Here is a 25139-nt window from a genome sequence, read left to right on the forward strand (position 1 = left end):
CGGGCATTCAGACATGGTGAAAGCCACTGCAAATCCTATTCAGCAATTATGCATGGGTTCATAGGTTCATAGGTTTATACTAGGCTATCTGCCCTAAGGCATTTATAAGCCTAGCCCAAATTTTTGTGGCTTACGCCACCCCTTATATGAAAAAATACTGTGCCCATTAGTTTGTTGTGCCTCTGTCCAGCAGTGACACAGAGATGATTCCCGGGGTAAACCTACGATCTCCCATCCACAGGTCTAGATTTCTCTTGAACAGAGTCAGCGAGGTGCTCTGCCTCACATGGACCGGGATTTTATTCCACAGCATAGGGAGTCTCTGAGTGATAAATCTATCCCTCCAGCACGTCCTATTTATATCCGTGCTAAGGTTTAAGTCGCTTGCTCTAGTGGTTTTGGTGGATTTGGATTTTTGAGGTGGAGCATGTCCATTAATTCCGGGTTGGACATGGCCTTGTATGTCAGGCACATGTCACCTCTGAGCAGACAGTATGCGACTGAATAGAGCTGGAGTTTCTTCAATCTGGCAGCATATGACAGATTTTGGAGTCCCTTTATCCTTTTGGTGAGGAACTTTTGGGGTCTCTCCAATTGCTGCAGATGTCGGGTGAGATACATCCCGAATGGGGCATTGTACTCGATCATTGGTCTGATAAGTGAAGAGTACAGGGGAACAATGACCTCACTAGATCTGGATGTGAATCCCTTCATGATCAGGTGGGCAATGTAGAAGGTCTTTCTAACCACTTTAGCAATGTGAGTGTCAAAAGAAAGGCCACTGTCAACCTGGGTCCCCAGGTCCCTGATAACCTCTTCTGTGCTTAGTGGATTGCCACCTGTATGGTAGCTTGGGGTTACCTTGTTTTTCCCGAAGGGTATGACTATACATTTTTGGCGTTTAACTTCAGGCCATGGCTCTGGCACCAGCTATCTGTTTCCGTGAGTCCCTTCTGAAGGATATCCGTGTCCGATGCACTTTCCACTATGGCCCAGTTTGCAGTCGTCTGCAAACTTTGTCAGCCAAAGTCCTCCCATGCTGGCCTGTACTTCTGAGAAGTAGATGCCAAACAATAGGGGCCAAGGACCGAGCCCTGTGGGACACCACTTGTGACCGGCTTGGAGTCTGACACAGCGCCAGCAACTCTAACCCTGTGGGTTCTGTCCTTAAGCCAGTTTGCAACCCATCTTGTGACATATGGGTTTACATTTAAGCTGGTAAGTTTTTCTACAATACCCGAGTGGGGTATTGTGTCGAAGCCTTTGCAAGGTCAAGGTAGGCTGTATGGACTGCCTTTCCTCATCAATGGCCTTGGTGACTGTTTCGAAGAAGTCGACCAAGTTCAAAAGGCATGATCTTCCCTTGACAAAGCCAAACTGGGTCGGGTCCAATGTCTGCAAGTCCCCTATATCTTTGTTTATGAGCTCCATTATGATCCTCTCCATAGCTTTGCAGACTAGACTTGTTAAGCTTATGGGGCGGTAATTACCAGGGTCCGTGAGGCGCCTTTGTGGAGTGGGACCACAGTTGCCGTCGCCACTCCTTGGGCATGTATCCTGTGGTAAGGCTGAGATTAAACAGCTGCCTTATGTGCGGGGTTAATTCCTCGTTTAGCTCATGTAGCACACAGCCGGGGACACCATCTGGTCCCATTGATGCTGTGTTTTTAGCTTTAGAGAGAGCAGCTTTCACCTGCGCATTTGAGATGTCCGGGAGGCTACACTCGGCTGGGATAGTTATCTCTCCTTTAGGGGGGGGTGAAGTTTGCACTGAACCTGTCTGCCAGTATGTTGGCAATGTCTGTGGGTTCAGTGATTTTTGTATCATTTTGGACTAATTCTGAGCATATCTGGGAGTTTCCACCCAGGTTCCTAACATAGCTGAAAAAGGCCTTATGATTGTCCTTTGAATCCATGGCAATTTTTCTCTCAAAATTGGCCTTAGTTGATTTTATGAGTGCTCGTAATTTTTTACTAATAATGATCAGGGATGACTTCCCTTTTATGGATTTTGTTCTATCATGTAATAGCTTTCTCCTCTTATTGTAAAGTTTGTTAATGGCTGGGGTCCACCAGACTGGACGTTTGCCCTTTGTGGAAAGAGTCTTGGTTTTATTTGGGATTGCCTGATCCATGCAGTCCTGGAGGTGTTCATAGAAGGCATTTGTAAGGGCTTCCGCAGCTTGGGTTGTGGTTTCCTCTGGCTCAGGGGCCTTGAAGGATACCACACCAGTCTTGAGTAGTGTGAAGTTTGCTTTAGAGAAGTTCTTCACTATGGTCTTTTTGTTTGGGGTGGGGCGGGATGTGGATTTCCAGTGAGATTAGTTTATGATCAGATCTCACCAATGAGGGATATACTTCGTGTGGAGCATTTTGTCCCCATGTTTGTGACAATGAGATCTAGTATATTTTCTCCTCTCGTGGGAACAGTGACTAGCTGTTCCATGGCATTTGAATTTATGAACTCCAGGAACCGTTGGGCTAGAAAGTTAGGGCTTGAGTAATGTTCCCAGTCTATATTCGGGTAGTTGAAGTCACCCAATATGATGGTGTTTGGAGATACATTTATACCCTCCAGTGTCTTCAGGAAGGCTGTGTGGGGTTCCTGAGTTTGAGAGGGTGGCCTGTAGCATGCTACAATTTGTAGAGCAGTTTTGCCTATGGTTAGTTGCACCTGAATGGTTTCGAAGCTTGCGTTGCCACCAACCTGGAGGTGTGGGTATCCTTTATGAATATGGATACACCCTCCTTTTGTGGTGTGGTTCGGGTTTTGGGGCCAGAACGCATGATATGAGGTAAAACCTAATAGTGCCGGGGTACTCTCAGGAGCCTTGAACCAGGTTTCAGTTACAGCACAGACATCGATGTTCTCCATACTGAGAAGGGCCTCGAGTGCGTGCATTTTGAGATTTAGACTTCTGGCATTGAGCAGCATTACCCTCAGTTTCTTCCCATTTTTGTTTTCTAGGGTGGTAGGTTTAGAATTTGAGCCTTGCCTAAAAAAGGCACTATGGGGGTGGCAAGAGCCTTAGCCAATATCCGGAATCCCAGGGGTGACAGGTGCAAGCCGTCCCTTGCAAAGCAGCGTGGCTTGTCAAGCATGTCATCCCAGGCAGACAGACACTGGATCCCCTTTGAATGACACCAGACATTAAGCCAATTGTTAAAGCTGATCATCTTGTCTCTATATTGTGGCATCATTCTTGGTGAAGGAAGGATACTGCTCAGGGTTAATATTGTTAAGATGCAGTGATGTGTTTTATTTATCTGTGTCAATCAAATGACCAGCAGTGGTGCAGCAGTTAATGCTGTCGCCTCACAGCAAGAGGTTCCCTGGTTCAATTCTCAGCTGGGGTGCCTTCTGTGTGGAGTTTGCATGTTCTCCCTGCATTCACGTGGGTTTCCTCTGGGTACTCCGGTTTCCTCCCACATTCTAAAGACATGCTTCTGGAGCATTTCTCCCCGGGCCTCCGCTGAAAACAGGATCTGTGGAACCTAGTCGGACTTTCCCGGTCAATAAAATAAAATAAATAAAAATAAACAAAATGATGAAGTATTTTATAAAATAAAACATGGTATGATGGTAGCTATGGGCTAAACTTCTACGTCTTATTCTTCCGTATTGATCCTTCTCATCACTGTTTATTATTGTTGTCATGTTTCTTGTTTTTTTTGTTTTTTTTTAATTAAAAAATTTGTTTTGTGATGTGGACTTATCATAATACTTGCAAGTAGTTACACATATTCCCTGGAATTCAGAAACGTGCCTTCTGTGATCATGCAAAGGTCAGATCGTGAGATGTCAGGAGGTAAGATGTGGCCTGGAGATAATTATCAATTAACTAGCAGGAATCTGCAGTTACTAATTAAGAAACCTGCTCATGGAAATGTCAGGGTCAGAAGAGAGAAAGTGATTTCCATGATTGCAGCTAGGGATCTCACAAACACCAGTAGTAGTAAGCACATAGCACACACATACCTACTAGTATGCAAATACACTGCTTTATGATCCTACGAGAATATCTGGAAGCCACAGCAAATGGCTCCCAGCAATGTTTCTATACAGCCTTACTGACTGAAATGAGAAGGAAATGGGAGTCTAATAAAGTCAGAAAAGAGGAAGAGCAATCAGAGGAACATAAGCAAGGACCCTGCGAAGGAAAAAGAGGGAGTGTGGGGAGAAAGTGTATAATTCTTTTGTGGAATAAGTACATATTTAAGTAGACAACCCCTCCCCCCTGAAACTGCCACTCTTCTAAATTCATACTTCATTCAATCTATTCACAAACTCGCCCACAATGGTCAGAACAATAAATGCACACCCTCCACTTCACATTTCACCAATACTCCCTCTTTCACACTTGACTCCATCCCAACATCTTACATCAAATCTCTCCTGCTTAAACTGAACCCATGCTCCCCATCTTCTGGGAACCTCCCCCCCTTTCTTAAACTAGCCGCTCACTCAATAGCCTTTCCCATCTCTATCCTGATCAATAGATCTATTCAAGAATCCACCATCCAAGATATATGGACATCATTCTTTATCAAGCCATTACACAAGGGAGGCAACAGCAATGAACAATCCAGCTACAGAGCTATTGCTATACTCACTCCGCTTTCTAAACTCCTTGAAAAATCCATTCACAGACAGCTATTCATTACCTTCTAGATGGAAACCTCCTAACCTCTATGCAGCATGGCTTCAGAACCCATCATAGTACATGTACTGCCCTACTGTCCTTTACTCAAACCATTGCCGAAGCCATGGACAAAAGTTTACTGGTTACTTGCCTCTTTCTTGACCTTTCTAAAGCATTCGATACAGTATCACACTCCATACTTCTCAATAAACTATCACAACTCAACTTATCTCCCTCTACTATTAAATGGTTCACTAGCTATCTCACTAATAGACAACAATCAGTAAGATGGCAGGCCACTTGCTCCTCTTACTTACCTCATATTTTTAACACACACATATTGCAAGTGTCCTATCTCATTTGCATTTCTTTCTCTTTTTGTTGATTAAAAGCAACAAAAAAAAAAATCTAAATTTGTACTGCATGTTATGCACATTATTGTAATGTTTATGTAAACTTCATTCTCAGGTCTTTTGTAAATTTCTAATGCTCTCATGTAAAGCACATTATTGAAATGTTTGCATAAAACTTCATTGTCAGATGTTTTTCTTTTTTGTAACGTTGTAATAACTGTCTGGAGCTTTTCTCTTTGTGTCTCCACTGAAAACAGGCCACTGTCTCAGTTAGACTAACCCAGTTAACAAATAACAAATAAATAAATAAATAAAATAATATTTTTAAGAAGGGTAGATAGGGAAGGATATAAAGGGAAGACAGTGGATGGAAAGAGGTTAGAGGTATGGAAGCAGGGGCACAAAAGCAAACATAAAATTTAGAAAAGCCCAACATTGAGATACTGACCCAAAGCGGCTTGACCACTGATACATTGACATACAGACAGAGATAGAACAAGTGGTGATAGGGGGCACAAAACAACCAGAAGTGGAAGTAGGTGACACACAAGGTACACGAACACCTGGATGTGGGACAGAATGAGGATCCTGCTCCGGACACAACACTTCCCAGACTTAGGAAGCGGTCAGTCACCAATGTGACTACCACACCCCTATCTCAAATGTTGGTAATGGCAAGGCCACGGAGTGGTGTAAGTCTATAAGTCACATGGGAATCCTCTCAAGGTGGCTAGTGCAGGTTTCAAGTCAGTGGACCACCAGTTCCCCCACCACATCTGCCAACTCCCACCATCTAACAAATTGTTACCGTCTGGCAGTGTCATGTCACTAGAGGGAATAAAGTACTTCTTCCCAGTGAATGACAGCCAGAAGCCACTGGGGATGCCCCCAGGTCACCTCCTGCTGCATGATCCCCATCACCAAATAAAGAAGCATGCCTAAAGGTAGATGGTGTACTCATGGGAAAGGACAGGGCTGGCGGAATGGTAATGACTAGTGCTGCACCACTGACATAAACTGTAGGAAATGTTAAAAGAAATAAAACAGCAAACAAGAAAGAAAAGAGATACAAAAAGTGCATTAGTACAATGAGAGTTTCTAATGAGTGGTCATAAAGGTGCTTACTGGTATACTGTACAGCCATTAGGTGTGGCACTGTGCCAGGTCTGATAGCCCTAGCTTGGGATATAAACTCAATTGTCACTAGCAAATCATGTGCATGCATGTGTGCAGCCTCACTGTATCCATGACTAAGGTTAGATGGGGAGGGTTGGAGGCTACAATGGTAGGATGTGTTTGGTTGTGGAAATGTGGACATGCTGTAAAGAACAAAGTAAATTTTATGTGGATTTCAACAGCAGTACCATTTATGCAACTCATCATGCCTGTGATGGTATTGTGCTATACCAGGCAAAGAAGCAACCATTGCCATTATGGAATCAATCATTGCCATTGTAGACAGCTATCAACAGGTGCTTGGCAAACATCATAATTTACTTTTCTATACAGCAAGATATGTATAACACAAATGACCATGATATATGCCATGTTATAGGGTGATGCATGGGCAATATGTTGCCAAGTACCCACCAGTTCCCATCAAGAACCTACCCCTAGCGTCCTACAAACATCACCACAATTCTACTGCCTCCCCAACACCTCTCTGGCCCATATTATCCAGTCTGGGCCAATCTACACAACATAGGGATGTAGTAACCTTCCTGCATGTCGGGAACTGTGGGGCACTGGGTATAATGTCCAGGCAGATAGAGACAGTCATCTCTCTAAAGACAATCAATGTGTGTATTCCATGAACATGTAGATTATAGCATCATATACCTACATGGTTTGTCCTACCATACAAAAGACTGTGACAGAGCTGTGTCATTCATACAGGCCATAATACAGGGTACTGTTATACTGCTCTGATATTGCTAACTAATCAATAACATGGCAGTAAATTATACTCACCACCTTGGCCTGAGAGGTGCCATGGTGGTGCGGCCGATAGCATTGTCACTTCACAGAAAGAGGTTCCCTGGTTTGGTTCAAACCAGGGTTGCCTTCGGTGTGAATGTGCATGCATGTGTATGACACAAAAGATCATCTGTGACAGGGCTAGCCACGTGACAGTCTGAGCACTGACTCTAGATAATGGTCACTGCAAAAATGGGGAAAAGGGGACATATAGATGGATAGGTGAATGGATGGATGGATGTATGGATGGATGGATGGATGGATGGGTGGATGGAAGGATGAATGGATGTGCCAGGAGAGACATTCCATTCTCCTGTGGTAAAGGAGCACATTGGCTGATATTTCCTCCTGAACTATAAAACAAGAACAGCAAATGCACCACACATCAATTAAATGTTGTCAGTGCAAACACCCTAGAACAACTACTTGGTTGCAAATATACTGGATCTGGTACTCACAAATATGAGGAAATGTTGCACACACCCCCAATATAATGTCCTCACTAGTCAGACCAGATCACAAAGCAGTTACCTTTGAATAAATAAAAAGGTTGAACTCCCAGAAAACCCCAGAACCTTTAAGAACTTTTTCAAGGCTAAGTACCTGCTATTAAGCATTGGCATAGCTAAATTCCAACCCAGTACTAGCATGTAAATAACTGCATAGAAACAGCAGTACCAAAGTGAAATAAACTTAGGACAAATTCCAAAAACAAGATCTCATGGTGGACCTCCAGTATAAATAGGTTGTACAACAAAAGAAAGAAAATCCTGTCCAAAAATAGGAACGGTTATGCCCAAAAGACAAAAAAACTCCCTCATCAGTCTCAACAAGCAGCTTGGGGAAATAACCAAGTCCACCAAAGCCAATTTCAAGGCAAAAATAGCTTCCCAGACTAAGGATAAATAGAAGGCATTTTTCAGTTATTTACACAACCTTAAAGGGAAGACCCAACAGTGCACTGAAGTAATAGTAAATGGAACTTCCTATACCACACTGGGGGATATAGCAAATTTGATGACCAATACATTTTAGCTCCAATTTCACCCCCTATCACCCCTAGGTCTCCCAGGAAATACCCTCTACCATTTCTCCCAAAGCTGTCACTATAGAACAGGTCCTCACTGCAATCTCCAGAGCTAAAAACACTGCATTAATTGGTCCTGATGATATCCAAGGATGCCTCCTAAATAGCTTAAAACATGACCCGTCAGGAACAATAGAATCTTTATTCAACCCCAGCCTCCATACAGCATTCATTCCTAGGGAATGGAAGACTACAACGGTCATCCCTTTACACAAAGATGGACCATCAACAGACCCAGGGAACTACAAACCCATAAGTTTGACTAGCCTTATATGCAAGGCCATGGAAAGAATTACCATGGACCTGATAAATGAAGAAATAGGAAATCTTCAAACACTGGTCCCATCCCAGTTCAGTTTCATCAAGGGCAGGTCATGCTACCAAACTTGATGGACTTCTTTGAGAAGGTCACTAAAGCCATTGACAAGGGCAAAATGGTAAATACTGCCTACCTTGACCTGGCAAATGCATTTAACACAATATCTCACTCAGGTATCATAGACTAACTAACAAAATGAGGCAAATATCCTTATGTCACCCGATGGATAGCCAAATGGCTCACAGATAAGACAGATGAAGTTAGGGTGGGGGAATCCACCTCCACCAACAGACCTGTTATTAATGGTGTCCCACAGGGCTTCATACTGGGACCTTTCCTGTACAGAATATACTTCCTTGAAGTGAAGGCAAATGTAGAGGACCTTTGGCTGACCAAATTTGCTGATGACTACAAGTTGGGTACAATCATTCAACCCCCAAAAGATGTAAATATCCTCCAGGAGGGTCTGACAGAGACAAATACCTAGTGCCAGAACTATGGCCTAAAACTCAATGCAAAAATGCATAATTATACCCTTTGGGAAGACAATCACCCCTGCAAATTACAATATTGATAACATTCTCCTTAGACTAGACCCAGTGGTCAGGGACTTGGGAACTCAGGTTGACAGTAACTTGAACTCTGATCAGCATGTGTCCATGGTAGTGAGAAAATCCTTCTACATGGCATAACTTATAAGTAAAGGCATGGCATCCAGATCTAAGGAGATCATAGTCCCACTATAGCCCTCATTGTGCCCTTCGGCATTTACCTGACCAAGCATTTGCAACAGCTGGAGCAGCCACAGAAGTCCCTCACTAAAAGAATACAGGGTGTAAATAATACATGCTATAAGGACTGCCGCAAAGCCCTATCCTTGTACTTGGTTTCCTACAGACAACTGAGGGCTAATTTATGCCTAACCTTCAAGGCAGTCTTCAGTCCAGCCCTGATGGATCTGCTACACATTCACAAAACAAAAATCAGTAGAATAACCCGATCTAAGGATCTAAACCTCATCTGTGACATAAAGAAAACATGTTGGAGGGACAGGTATATGTCTCAGACGTTACTCCTTCTCTGGAACACACTCCCATTCTGTGAAGCAGAGCACTTCCCTAAGTCTATTCAAATGCAAATTGGACCAATGGATGGGAAACAGCAAATTCATCCCTGGCTTCTCGCCTGTGGCCCCAGATGCCCAAAGGTGCAGGAATATATCAAAACTGTTCTAGTCTGAGGCCATTTTAATTGGGAAGATTGGGGAATGAATGGCTAAGTTTAAAAAGGCTCTAGGGCAATTAACCTAGTAACTTCCTATGATCTGTCAAGAACCTATTTAGCTATATAAGAAATAACACAACAGTGATCAGCCCTTTGAATATTTACAATACATCTCAGAGTTCTCTATCTGACCTCTTCTTCCCATTAGCTCAGAAAGTCATGATAGTCTGCCTCACCCCAATCACTAAAGTGGTGTTGACTGCTCACCTGAGTGGTTCATGCCAGTGGTAGCAATCACCACCCTGGTAAAATTGTGCCAGATATCCACTTTATTGTGGAAACTCTCATAAGATTTTCCAGTCAGGGACTGCCGGTGGTCCCTCCTCAGAAAGTGCAAAAAGATCTACCTCTTTTTTAGGGTACCACATAGGTGTTCTGCCATCATCAGTGTCCTTTGAATCCTTGGGCATTCACCAGATCACAAGCCAGAGATATATGGTAGCTCTCTTGTGATCACATATGTTACTGCTGTTGGCACTGATATGTTTCTTTGGGCAATAAGGTAGAATGCAACCAGTCAGTGGTGTTAGGGTTTGTGCAATGGCATGCAAATAGTGTACACCATCACAGTGCATACACATTTGTTAATATTTTTGCTCTTCAACACCTCTACAGGCCAGAGTACTGTAATAGATTTCCCCATGTCCCTGCCAGGTCACTGACCCCCCCCCCCCCCCCATGCATGCTCACTGCACTTTACAGTATTCAGGTGAGTTCACCATATTTAAGAGTATAGGACCCTTTTTACCTATGTTGATGCTTTAAAAAGGAAAGCAGTTTAAGTAATTAAGTGTTTTGATAGGTTTTTAATAGTTTATAAGGGAAATGAGGTGTTCAGAAGTTATCTGATGAAGTTCTGTAATTTGAAATTAAGAAATGAAAGTGCTTATCATTCATACGCTATGTTTGTGCTGTCTTTTCCAGTTATGAGAACCCATTTTTTGTTTCTTTTTGTGTTTGACACTATGCAGGTATCATAGTCTAAGACTTTAGCCAAGGACTGTTTATGTCACACTAAGTGGTCACATCTCAGTGTTAGAAAATGGTCTGTTTGCTATAAAATGGTGTGGTTTTCAACATCCCGGGTTTCAGATATGCATAGTTGTAATCCATAAAGAACGGCACTGTGTCTGTATGCAAACATGGTCAACAGAGGTTATTCACACTGACTAAGGAAATGCACATGCATTTAAATAAACACACCTACTTAAGACAAAAGCATAAAGTACGTGAACATAAACATTACACAGGGACTTATTATATGGGTAAGGTGCTGAAGACATTGGCGTACTACTACGATTCATAGTGGTAAACATAAAAGGGCCCCATCTGCTTGCAAAATGAGTAAAGTGCCCAGAACTTATGTGAATAAATTTAACAGCACCATATTACCTTGGGATTACCAGAGTAAAGATAAAAATTACTTAGGAAACCGCAGACTTTATAAAGCAACTAAAAATAATAGAAATATTAGACATTATTATGAAACACTTCAAACTGAAGTAAAATTATTGAGTTCATTTCAAGAAATGTTTGTTTTACTCATATGATGGGCATATTCCAATGGCACTGGTAAATAAGGTGTAATTTGTAAATGGAAAAACATCACAGCAGTAGTACAGATGATTCATGATCATTGAGAAAAATGTTCTTTGGTGTCTTTTAGTGATTGCACATACATGGTAGAAATGCAATGATTTAGTTGTGAAGTACTGAAGTGGCAAGGATGTTTTGCTGGCACAACGTACGTGTCTTTACTGAGAGATTTATGAGTGCTACTGCTGAATGGAAAATAGCAGTTTTATGAATACAAGAAAGTGGTAGGGGCTAAGTGAAGGAGGGATCTGTTAAACCACTTTTCTTACTATTGTCAATGTATTCATGGTAGTGCAAATATTAGTTCAGCACAACTTTACTTGGCTAGACTCTGCATGTCATGTTGTTTGACTGATAATTATATGAAAATCATGTGTGTATGGTTGTGGCATTTTATGTACATTGATGACACAGAACAAGGGATCAAAATGGAGGAATGACAACTTAAATCATTTTTACAGGGTCAGCAATGGAAACAGCTAAGCTAACAGCAAGTTTGTAGATTGCAAAGTAGATATAATAGGTGCAGCTACTGATTTTACAAGTAATGTGTGGATGGCTTGAAAGATTTGACTATGAATTACAAGAAGGCGAGAGAATGCTTTATTAGAATATGACACTTTACATCGTTTCTCATTTACATCTCTTTATGAGTTAATTTTCTTATGCTGATTCGTAGCTATTGCATGTTAACTCAAGTGGCATCTATGAAATGTGACTTAGTTGTGCTCATTTGCTGACAGCACCGGTGGCAATAATGCGTATGTGCAATGCCTATGAATACCCCCTTAACTTCTCAGCTGTTGGACTAATGCTGTGGTGTCGTGTATGAGAGGGCTACCTCTGTGAAGGCTGTAGTACTCTGTGTGAGTACTATAAGTATTACATGTCTGCAAACTGTATACCACAGGAAGTGTCTTGTTAACAGCTCACATCCTTAATCCTCTTCATCCACTGAAAACTGATATTATGCATCACACAAACTATATCACTACATATTCCATTTATTATTTTTGCTGTTTTTTAATTAGTTTACATTTTCCCATTCATAGCAGTGGAATGCAGTAACTGCATAAGATATCCATAGAACAGGTTTTATATAAATTAGATAACTTTTAATCAGTGAGTTTCGATGAATGGTTTTCTACCTTAGTTCTGAGGTAAGTTTAATCTTTTTATTATTATTATTATTATTAGTATTATTATTTTTACACTATTGGGTAAGTTTGTTACAATTCTAAAAGCACGGCCGTGGTCATATTGAGATATGCTAGTTTTATAATTTAGTTATAGTTTAGACAGCTTGTTATTATTAGGTGTAGATATTTTGAATGAGGCCAGGTTTAGCAGTTGCTGTTTGACTAGTTGCTACTGACTTTCTTTTCTCTCTCTCTCTTTTAATCACTTAAACTTTTTCTGCTAATGCTGTAAAAGTTCATTACTAGATGCTTGATTTACATAGTGTCTGTTCGGAGTGAAGATTAAATATTTCTGAATGTGAAAACTGCTAACCTGTGTTTTTTGGGGTTCACACAGGCTCATTGTTCAGTGGAAAGAGCTGCACTTATTGGTGGAGTCAACATGAAAAAGATCCCTACAAATGAGAAGTTTTCGGTCTGTGGGAAAGCACTCAGAAAAGCTATAGAGGAAGACAAAACTAAAGGTCTTATTCCATTTTTTGTGAGTATTCTCCATTTTCATACTACAGATTACAAGTGTGGCTTCAAACTAAAGCACCTAGGTGCTCAAATAGAAGTTAATGTACAAAACCTTGCTTAGGTAGCCTTCTGACTTCTCATTATACATTACACCTGGAATGTTACCTCTAGCAATGTGCAAAATGGCAAACACAAATAATTTTTTACTAAAATGTCAACTTCAAACTAGATTTTCTAGGCCAGTCTGCTAAAAAATGTATCTGGAATACACTATACTTGCAAAAGTAAAAACATCAAGTGGTTTTCAGTGTGATAATTTAAAATAATGTTTACCTAGGACTTGCAACAACAATCAATGTTGTGCACATCTTAGGGAAAACTGGACATAAATATCTATGTAAAACTAACAAAAGGTACAGAAAACAGTATCATTATGAAATAAATGCCAGGCATTCCTAGAACTTTGATTCTGAAATGTAACAAGGTGGTTTGGCAGTTGGAGGGATGGGTAAGATTCCACCTGTTTATTTTCTTCTTTGCTAAATACAATATGTTAAATAGAACTGATTCACGTACTGACCCATAAGATTTTCCATTCATAACCCACCTGTCCTTGGGTATAAACATAACATTCCTTAATTAACACTTCCTGAGAGTTTATTATCCACCTCACTGCTCTTTGTTCCACCCTATATCACATTAGCCTTTTAATTATCATTTTATGCAGTATCAAAATGAAAGTACTGAAAGTGTAAAAAGAATACATCCTTTGAGTTTCCTGCATTTGCTTTTAGGGATACCAGATACCAAGTTGTAAAACTGTATCAGGTTAGTCCTGTATGTCCTATATGAATCCCTATACCAAGACAAATGTCCTGTTATATGTCTGGCTGTTGACAGCACTAAGACAGCAGATATGAGTGTGGTACTCTGGGATGTGCACAATAAGACATCTAATAACACTTATTACATTATGACATAATAGTTAACATTGACCTCACAGTGCATGATTTCATAGTTTGATTCTCATTTAGAATGTCTTCAGTCTAGAATACACATGTCATCCAAGTGTCATTATGGGCTTTCCTAGGGTGCTCAGGTTTCTCTCCATATCTTGAAGGCATGCTATAGGTTGGCTGGCAATCCAGCAAACTGTAGGCATGTATGACATGTGCGAGTACATGTATGCAGCCTGTCATAGATTAGCATCTTATCCAGAATGTGGTTCACACAGTCTTGTGTCCACTGAATGCCAGGGTAGGCTCTGATAGTCCTGAATTCTTGAATTGGAAAATGTGGACAATAAGAGAATGAATGATTTGCTTCCATTCACTTATTGCAACTTCCCACCTATTCGGTATCTTACAGAATTCGTAAAGGAGATTTATGCCTTGCCTTCTGTGCGATTTAGAGACCCATCGGTCCTGGATCTTTTTTATCTCCATAAGTCAAACAGTGCCACAAATATCAAAATCAGGGAACTAAATCTTCATCACCAGGGAAATAAAACACAATGGAGAAATAGGTTCTGTTTTCCTACCACTGGAGTAGACTCCCACTGCAGATGAAGCCTTTGGATGGGAACTGGATGACTGGAAGGGCATGCACAAATTAATCCCAGGCTTAACTGGCCTAGCTCTCTTTGAAAAAGGAAGTACAGCCTATGCGAGTGTACTGGCAAGATGCAAATGGTCACAATAGTCAGTTGCCTTGTACTTAATATTATCCTATGATCTAGCCATCAGCCACTAAGAAATGGCATTAGTTGGTTATTTAACATAACCTCAATCCCTTTCCTAAATTCTCATTGTATTACTTCCAAACATTTTAACTCCCAAAACACTGCAGCAAACTTTTACTCTAAGATATTTGATCCTTATATCTCTTTGTACTTTGCTTTAAATGACCACCCCCATTGCCCCATCCTTGTAGCACCAGCTACCTACCCCTCTTTCCTTTCCTTCCTCATTTCACCTTCGTATCCTAGTGTTCACTCCAAAAGTTCCTGATACTCTTCGTTTATTTATCTTCACCCATCTACCCTTCCATTCCCCACATCTGCTGACATTCAATCCTCCAACTATCTACACCTCTGCACATATTATGGCCAAATCCTCCTTCAAGCTGTCCTGTTCAAACAGGCTTCTCATAGCCAAGAACAACATTAACCCTTTTTGTACTCCCCCTTATCCATTCGCAGTAATTGTACCACCATCAATCAATGCACATACTTTGGTCTCCATTGTATACACTACACTTCTTCATGCTGAAGAAAAAAACAATATCACAATGTCTGCCCACTTATTGCCCAGAAGTTTATAGCTACAGACTCCTCAACTAGCTTTTTAAAGATAAAATGCTTATTAACACAGACCTACTGCTTACATAGGCAATATGTGCACCTTCAGAATTAAAACACAATGTTATAAATACCACCATTATGAATAGGAGTGTGTGCTGAATAACATTCATAGTTTTTTGTAACTTTTATACTTTTTGTGATACTTACATTTCTTTACAGGTATGTTAGAAAACAGCATCCTCATTATTTTAACATAACTTCCAGTTTGTTCCTCTGAAAAATGTGTTTGTATCTATAAAAAGGGACAGGTTTTCTCAAAAGTTGCAGTGAAAACTGCTGATTTGAGATGTTTATTCACTTTTAAAATCTCCATGTATGCTGAATTTGCAATTTATGACTGTTTATGTGGAATTTTATTGATGTAATTTTTTGAAAAGCAATGTGTTTTTCTGGCAATTAGTGAATCAGTCATGTAACTATTTTGAGTGTATAAATGTGTTTTGGTTGATGTAAATGGCAAGTGCATTGAAAAAGCCCATTGGGTGAAACCATAGTCTGTAATTGGTGTGCTCCAATAAGGAGTAGTGCAAGTGCATTTGTGCTGCCCTTTTCTTGTGGACACCATTTGTTATTTTGAGCAGTGCACCTGCTGTGTTTACTTCCTGCATGCAATTTGGTGGTTTGCTGTATTTATATCTACAGATATATATGTATGGGTCCCCAGGATTTTGTCACATGCCATTTGTTTAACAAATATCTTGGTGTGGGGGGTGGTTAATGTTGATGGTACACATAGCCAAGTAGTAGAAATGTTGGTGGTGTGCAATGTCAAGACAGGTAAAGTTGAATGATAATGTTTGCTCATGTGTATGTGACTTATAGTTAGGGTCGGGGATGAGTGAAGGATAGGTGTTGTATGTTTGTGTGTGAGTCTGTATATTTTAGGGTAAGGATCAGGATTAGTTTAGGGGATAGATATAGTGCTGTTTGTGTGTGTGAAGGTTTGTGTGTCCGAGTGCGTCTTGTATAGTGGCACCGTTATGGGAAGGTTATTATGAAAGTAAGGTGTAGGGTTAGAGTTGAGGAAAAGGGCACCATTAAGGTTAAAGTTAGTACCCATTACTAATGTGGTGCAGGGAGGTGGAGCATCCTGGGATGTTACTGAAGCCCATCTTTGCAGTGTTTTTTGCCTTGGAAAGAGCATTTAAGACCTGCTCTGTAGTAATGGCTGTGGTGGATTGTGGTATGCGGTATTTCCTTTGAACTAACAGGGGGGAGTGGGTGTCAGAGAACTTGTCAGCGAAAAGGTTGGCAATGGCCTCTGGTTCAGTGTGGGCGATTCCATTTGCAGTAAGTTCTGCACATTGTTGTATATTTCCCTTGAGGTTACAGACATACCTTAGAAAGCTTTGTGGTTGCCCTTTGCCTAAGAAGCTATTTTTTGCATCAGATTTATCCTTTGAAGTATTAAGTAACCCTCTTAGCTGCCTGTTTAAATTGGGATTGGCCAGGGGGCGTTTGGTATGTATGGCTTTCTTCCTCTTACTCTTCACCAAGATTTTTTTTTGTTGTTGTTGAATAGCCAATTGATAGTGTGATTCCACCAGGGTGGCTTATCTTTTGAGTTTGTCTTATTCTTAATATGACTAGGCATACCTTGGTCTATACAACTATCAATATGGCTATACAGAGATTTGTAAATATCTTGTGTATTTTATGGTGTTTACTGGAATTTAGCCAAGGTGTTGCTTAGTAGACAGAGGTTATCCTAGGAATAGTTCCTAATGGTTTTTGGTTTCTCTGGGTCCCTGGATTTCATTTTTATTTCAAGCAATATTACCTTATGGTCAGATCTGATGAGCAAAGACATTACATTGGGTGAGAAACATCACCCCCCCCCCCATGTTCATGAGTAGAAGGTCAAGGATGATGGTACCCCTGGTAGGAGAATTTACCACCTGTTCCAGGATGTTATTATTATTATACAGGGGGTAGTTGAGATCCCCCATGAATATCATATTCGGTAGAATGGTGACGGACTCTGGTACATTGAGACAAGCAGTATGGGTTACCTGGGAAATGGGGGGGGGGGCTATAGGTTGCAGGAATATAGTAGAAGACCCTGTTTATGGTGAGTTGCACATATATGAGTTCCAGTGGGTCACACACTATAACTAGCCTGGATGTGAGGCTGGCTTTAATATAGACTGAGACTCCTCCACCTTTAGTTCCCTCCTGTGCAGTACCTGGTCTACAGGTGTGAAAGGCATTATAACTTGCATTGCTGGGCTACTCTCAGTGTCTTTAAACCATGTCTCCATTACTGCACAGATGTCTACACTCTTCAGGGGAGAAGAAGGCTTGCAGGGACTGGAGTTTATTTTAAGACTTCTAGCACTGAGCAGTACCACCATCAGATATTCCTTCATAGGTTCAGTTAAGTTGGGAGTTTTATCAGTTTGTCATTTGAAAGCCTAGAGAGGAGTAAGTGCAGATCATTCCTGACAAGCAGCATAGTCTGTCAACCATGTGTTCCCAGGCCATCAGATATTGTACTCCCTTAGATTAATACTGGAAGCCAAGCCAATTGTTAAAATCAATCATTTTGTATTGGTAACATGGCACCATCCTTGGAGAAGGTAGCATACATCTCAACTGTTCAGATTTTTGCAGAATGTCTAGATTTCTGCCTCATATTTTTGGTTTGTTTTTTCATAAAATTGTGGTTTTCTGACAAATTACTGACAAATCCTTAGGGATTGAAATTAGAAAATATTGATACACATTTAAGTTTCACACTTCATACCCTTCAGAAAATTCACCCTGATCCAAAACCTGTTATTATATCAACTTTCTAAATTTGTAAGAGCAATATTTACAAAATGTCCCTATTTTTGGGCCTTTGTCCCAGTTTTATTTATGGCTTTGTTCAGATTTCTTGCTCTGAGAGGTTGAGAAGTATGGAAGGTAGTATGCTGCTCAGTGCTAGGCTCATACCTGCCTGAGACACATAATCAGCGAGTTCAATCATGTCTCACTTCATATAGTCAAGAGAGGTATGTCTCAGCTCATTAACACCCACATGGACTATGATAGAGTCATACTGTATACAGTTCAATGACCTGACTGCCTGTGTGACTTGAATCCTAGCCCTAGAAAGGCACCTAATCATGACTCTGTTCTTACTCAGTCTAGTGAGGGGTACATCAGTGTGTCTCATTATAGAATCACCAATGACCAGAAATGTGGCTGTGCGCTGATTTGCCTTCGGGGTTTAACAGTAGAGGCATTAGATACAGTGTTGCTATGAGTAGCTGTTCAATGCTGAGGACCCTTTTTTGATTGTGCTGTGTAAGAAGTATTAAATTAATACTTCAAAACTCATTGGTTATGCCCTTGCACTAACCCCGACTAGTGACCTCTCTATTACTTAGGTGCCTTACCTTCAACTACTTCTAACTTTTTTTTAACCACACCATTTCAGGAAGGGTCAATTGTGTAACTGCTGCTCAGTGTGTCTTAAACCTGAATGTAATGTTATGTATATATAAGTTTGAAAATAATGTTATGTTTTGTAAAGTGTTTTATAATAAGTTAGTACTATATGTGCAAAATGCTGGTATTGCTTATGACTGTTATCTGCTTGACACTAGCATTTACTAAATGTTCAATGTGTATTATTATGTTGGAGCTTTTCTCCCCGGGCCTCCACTGAATATGGACATGTATACAGTCGGACTATCCCGGTCAACAAATGTAAAATAAAAATAAAACTAAAATAATTTAATGTTTTAGGAAGATTACCTGTAAGTGCCTCAGCATAAGTAGTTTTATGTGAAGGGTCTTTTCCCTGTAAAGTAGGCATGGTGCAAGTGTCACCGACAACCTTTATAGTATTAGTTTTGGTTGCATGAGAGAGTTTTGCCTCCAGCATTAAAGTGTATTTACACCTCTTGCATATCTTGTTTTATTAAGAATAAGTGGGTTGTCAGTGTACATGAGGCAATTGCTACAATGCCTCAGAATTATCATCTCAACCAGAATGGCCACAGAGAGAGTCAGGAAGTGCACATTCATGGCTACTGATCTACTAGGGTGAGTGAAATTGTGAGTGAGGGAAATTTAAATATTGAACTAGGTCAATAAGACAAGCAACTTGATGAGCAATGCTCAGCTGTGCACAAATTGGATGCTCAAGTAGTTAAAAAAAATGTGTCTAGGCAGTAAGGGTATTTTAAGGTAAATGTACATTGTGAGAGATTGGTGTCTGTACAGATTACAAGGGGGAATTATACTGTGAGATATGGACAACTATACAGACCACTGCTGGAAGGTCAAAAAGTGTTGATATTCAACACAGAAACACTCAAACAATGCAGCTGTGACAAAAACAATGCAAAAAACAAGTGCCGAAACAGTGTATATTGCAATATTAGTCTAAGCTTGCTTTGTAGGTTATGAGCAAAGCATTGTACACCTATGGCACTTAAATAGCAAAAACAAAAAACACAAACAAGACCCTGTGGCCAAAGAAAAGCAATCATTCTTCTTTCCTTTACACAATTCCCCGGGCAAAAAATGACTCAGAGCCCCTTTACTCTCAAAAAAGGGGAACCAAGGCAGTTCCAACTAAAGACAGTAAAAAGGGTCAAAAAGTACAGATATTCAACACAGAAACACCCAATTAATATATGAAAAACAAGTGATAAAACAGTAGGTATGGTAATGTAAGCCTTAACTTTTGTAGAGTTTTGCAGAAACCAGCAACACCCATCTTCTCAAGCACTGTGGTTACCAAATGTCGCCAAACGCCTCAGGCACAGAGATTTGAATTTTTGAAGAAGTTAGCCCTCAAACCAATCAAATAAAGACACAATAAGGCTTACACCAGCAATTCCCAACTCAAAAGGGCATAGGCTATCCTCTCCTGCCACAAGAGTGTAGACCACAAACCTTCCTAATATAAAATAAATGGTTTGGAGTGTAAGATAACTAGTTTGGAGCCTAAGTGCTTAAATCAGAACTAAGAGGCTTAGTATAACAGTTACAATGTAATCAGGCTACTAACAAGCAATAATAAATGCAACAGATTAAATGCAACTGAACACTAAGAATGTGCATTAAAAAGCTAATTAAAGTAGGAATAAGCACAAAAACAGTAAAAGCAGCTGAATAAAGTGCAGTTTTTTAGTAAGTGGGAATCTAGGAAACAGAATATAATTCACATTTAAGAGACTAAGGAGGGGCCTTCCCAGTTGATTTCTCAGTGCTCAGTAGAATTGCTGGTGAGATCAGACTGGGAGAAGTGACCATAGTCTGATTTATAGTAGGACAGGGCAACTCAAAAGCCACAAATTTATAATGTTGCTTTTCAAGTCTGGGTTCCATCTTGTGGTTCAGGCAGTAATTTCATGTTATGGTTAAAGTTTATTTTTAGGTGTTTATTTTAAACTTCACTTGTTTTAGGTCTTTTTATGTGCATTATTGATTTGGATAGCCAGTTCTTCTGTACATGGTTTTGTGTGAAATTTCTTTCAGGTTTTGAGATTTTTTTTTTGTGATTTTTTTATGTGGATTCATTTTTTGTGCTTACCATTATACATACCCTGTAATGTGATTTGAATACTTATTAAATTCTGCAGAATTTTTTTTTTTGTGTTCAGTTTCCCTGGGGAAACAGAGATTGCAGTTATGATCTCTGTATGATTTTATATGACAATTTTATTTTTGTTGTGACTTATTTTGTTACATTGATGGTTACAAAAGTGTTTTAGTGATGTCACTATGGAATGCTTATGTTTACTTTTAATTGTTGCATGCAAGGATAGCTGTGAATTGTGTGCACTACATTCAGCCACTGGCGATGTGAGCTGAGTGCTGATAACTATTTGGTGTTACAGGCAGAGTTAAAATAAATGGCACTGTAACTCAGTTGTGTTATTATTATCTGCTGCTATGGATTGAAACGTTAGGATATCCATGGTAACAGAAAGTAAATACGGCAGAAACATATTGCCAATAAAATTTGGGGAATGAAAGTCACCTTTTGAGTTTATTACTTGTGTCGCTATATCCAGAATTCAAAGAGATGCACATCACACTGAGCAAGCCTTGCACTGCTTAGCAGCAATACACTGCAGTACAGCACATACTCAAGAATTTACAAATGGTGGCAATCTGGCTGAGCAGCTGGCAGTCCTCTAGTTGTCAAGTCATGACAAGGTTTAAAAGCCACAAGTCAATCAATGCAGGGAAAGCTGTAAGTGGTAAAACAAAAAGCAGCCATGTGCTAGCTATCATACATCTTGTGATACCCGAAGCCAGCTGACAGCACAAACTGGCACATTGTTCAGCAAGCTGGCAGAAACAGCCACATATTACTGACCTTCTGCACATTGCAAGTACGAGCTGTCTGATGCCAATCACCTAGACATGTATTCCATGAAAGGTGAGGAAAGTGTAGTACGTGAGAGTAGACAATTAAGGAATATAGAAGGCAGAGGTACACACAGAGTGGAAGCATAAAGGCAAAGCAGGTGGGGGAAAGTCAAGACATATTTTTGTGGGAATAGGTACCAATTATATATATATATATATATATATATATATATATATATATATATATATATATAAAGAATTATGGGAAGGGTGATAGGGAAATGAAGAAAGCTGGGAAACAGAAATCTGTGAGGGCATATAAACAAATGCAAAATAGTACTGATAAACAGAGATAGATATGCACAAACTAGGATGGGAGACATGGGCAAGATAGAAACAGACTGTGAACAAAAGATGATGGGGAGGAATAAACAACACAGAAGGGTGGATTGCGACACAACAGGAGGGAGTACATCTGGCTGGGGACGGGGTGGGGTATGGGCAGAGTGCTGATTTCAAACAAGACCACAAACATGTTAATCTGATTCAAAACATGGTGCAGGGTGGCCAGTGGCAGAGGCTCTACTGGTCTGATAACAATGGCCTATCAATCAAAGCTCATTGATAATGTTGTCCAGAAGAGGAATGTTGGCAGCTACCCAGCAGACTATCATACCATTAACAACCTACCACACATCCTGCTACACTGCTGGCTGGACTGCAGCAGGCACTTGAACTGGACTACCTGCCTGGATTTAGTCAGACCCCCCCCCCCACTAGGAAGGCAATCCCAACGCATGACCACCCTCCTGATACAACTACAACCACACAAGCAGCAGCTGGCTGCATTTGATGCACCTGTTGTTCCTTAACATCACAACCTACAGGAGGAAGACACTGTGGGAATGATAACACTACTGAGCATGTCCTACAGTTTGCACAAGCCATATCCACAACTTACTAGGTGAGTGGCACACTGACCACGCTCTGCTGCAAGTCACAGCTGACTCCTGAGGTGTCCAACTACTTTCTAGTGAGTAACTATACTGGCCACCTGGGAGTTAACTGGTAGTGATGTAACAAAGGCTTCTACTATAATTGGATAAAAGTAAATGCACTGAGGAATGGAATCACTGAACTGCATTCACAGCAAATATTGCCTTTTTTTGCAGAGGGCAAGCTCTCCACACATCCTGAACTTATATATACCAACTCCATGGTCACACCAACTCATAAAAGGGGAACATTCCCCAAAAAGGGAAACACTTCCAGCACAACTCTACAACCTTGATTTTCTTTGGGGAACTTCACTCATTGTCGGGTTGAACCTCATGCAATTGAAGCTCGAGCATTCAGTCTTCACCCATCACAAAGTTACCTCTATCAGAGAGACTGGTAGTAATACTTCTGGATAAAAACTTCTTTACTTACAACTGCTCGTATAACTTTTCATTGAACTTGCATGGAAAATGGAAGGAAAATAACAGCAACTTAGTAACAGTACAAATGGAGCTGTTTGGTGCAGCTAATTTCTACAGCTTCCTTAGTTTCCTTCCGGAGTAATAGCTGGTAGATCATAATAACCCACATTGTTTACTTCCTCAGTACATAACTTCAGTACTATGAGTGCATGTCCAGATGGTTCTGAAAAAAAATCAAAGAAGAATGTTTTTGAAACATAGCAATAATTAACAACAGCACAAACTCAGTGAAACACAGACTTCCTACTTTATTTGCATTAGAAATGTATATTGTTCTCATCCAGTAATAGAATCGGACAAACAATGATGTCATCTTCTTTTTAATTTGCATTTAATGTGCAGATTGCTTTCATCCAACAGCAGAATCAGACAAAAAGATGTTGCCCCCTTTTTATCATTTCCTTTTCATATGCCATGCAGACAGGAGCATTAAGCTAATCTAACCTTAGCTATAGAAACGATCCTAGCAACCCTTATTCCAATGTGCTTATGTGATTTCAATCATATCTGATTATCCGAACAGTTTGTTATCATTCAGAAAGGTGCAATAACTCCTTGCTGGGAAAAATGGGTCACAATTACATAAAATTGTTTGCACAGTGCTGTAGGCCTTATTTATGCAAACATAATCTGCTAAAGACACACACTTGTTAGTTTAACATACTATAGTTACACTTTTCATTAGCTAGCTCTGGAGATAAACAAGCATTTGTATAAATGCTGGTTTCCCTGTTTACAGGAACATTTATATAACAGTCCAAATGCAGGATATAGAGAATACATTGTAAGTAGAAATGTTTCCAAATACTGACATAATTGGGAGAGTGTGTGTGTGTGTGTGTGTGTGTGTGTGTGTGTGTGTGTGTGTGTGTGTGTGTGTGTGTGTGTGTGTGTGTGTGTGTGTGTGTGTGTGTGTGCATGTTTGTGTGTACCTGCGTGCTTTTGAGTGTGTGTGTGTGTGTGTGTGTGTGTGTGTGTGTGTGTGTGTGTGTGTGTGTGTGTGTGTGTGTTTGTGAGCATGTAAGCAAGTGTACACAGGCACTCGTGTGTTATTGGGAATGATATATTAGCTGACTCAAAACATAGTAAAAACGTGGAATGCTCTGTCTGGTAGAGGCCAAGTGCTTGATACCTAAGCCAGCTGCTATAGTTTGAAGGCTAAACTTCCTTCATCTAGTTTTCTGTGAATATCCAATTTATTTGAAATTAAATGGCTACAGTCATGTGCTTATTTGCATTGCAGCTATGCAGTTATTTAACTAGACACCTCAATTATAATTACATGGATTAATTACAGTTTTTTGAGAGTTATACAAAAGTCAACAGTCCTGGAAAAATTATAATCTAACAAGAAACAACACTATATCTATTTGCCTAACCATTAAACAATAAATCCTACCTACACTGCTTCCACTCATGATTTTTGGCACCTAGAGACATCTTTAAAGAGAATTCGAAATGGGTAATATCAAGTTCTGCTTTCCTAGCAGTCAAGAAAATGGCTATATAAGACCAATGTTTTATAAACCCACCTTCTTTTACACCTTCCTCTGCTGCCCCACCACATCTCACAAATCTTCCTGTATAATTTGTGATAATCATAGGTTCACATACCAGCACTATGACAAGAATGATGTAATACAAACAAAGGATTATTGGCTTCAACAACTAGTTTAGCTTTTGGTGTCATTCCAAGGCGGGGGGAGGTACAATATATGTGAGCCTGAGAGGAATCGGTAGACAGACCAAACTTATCCCCCCAAGACTTTTGTATATACTGGATAAAACCTTTTCCACCACCACCACCCCCAGTGCCTTTTTTAGACAATGTCAGTTTTCAAAAGTTTTCAACATAACAAAACAGAATCTGGATAGCATAAAGGTATTGCTGACCAATGCTTGGAACCTTAACAAAAAGCTCCACTCCATACAAGCACTCCTTACCCTGATGTATGCATCATCACAGAGACTTGGTACAAGACTATTGACAGCATTTTATCAGGGTTATGATGTCTTCCACACATTCAAGCCCACCCTATCAGATGAAGGTACTGAAGGCGG

The 25139-nt window shown here is 40.2% G+C and overlaps 1 protein-coding gene across 1 annotated transcript in view; it reads left to right on the forward strand.

Moving 5' to 3' along the window:
* DDC (dopa decarboxylase) overlaps window positions 1–25139 on the forward strand; it is a 696490-nt gene that overhangs the window by 329151 nt on the left and 342200 nt on the right. Inside the window, exon 6 of the mRNA XM_044064799.1 lies at window positions 12796–12939. Coding sequence (XP_043920734.1) covers window positions 12796–12939 — 144 coding nt within the window. The remainder of the gene's footprint in view (window positions 1–12795; window positions 12940–25139) is intronic.

Source organism: Protopterus annectens, chromosome 3.part0, assembly GCF_019279795.1.
Source record: "Protopterus annectens isolate FY-2018-M chromosome 3.part0, PAN1.0, whole genome shotgun sequence".
Lineage (NCBI taxonomy): Eukaryota > Metazoa > Chordata > Ceratodontiformes > Protopteridae > Protopterus > Protopterus annectens.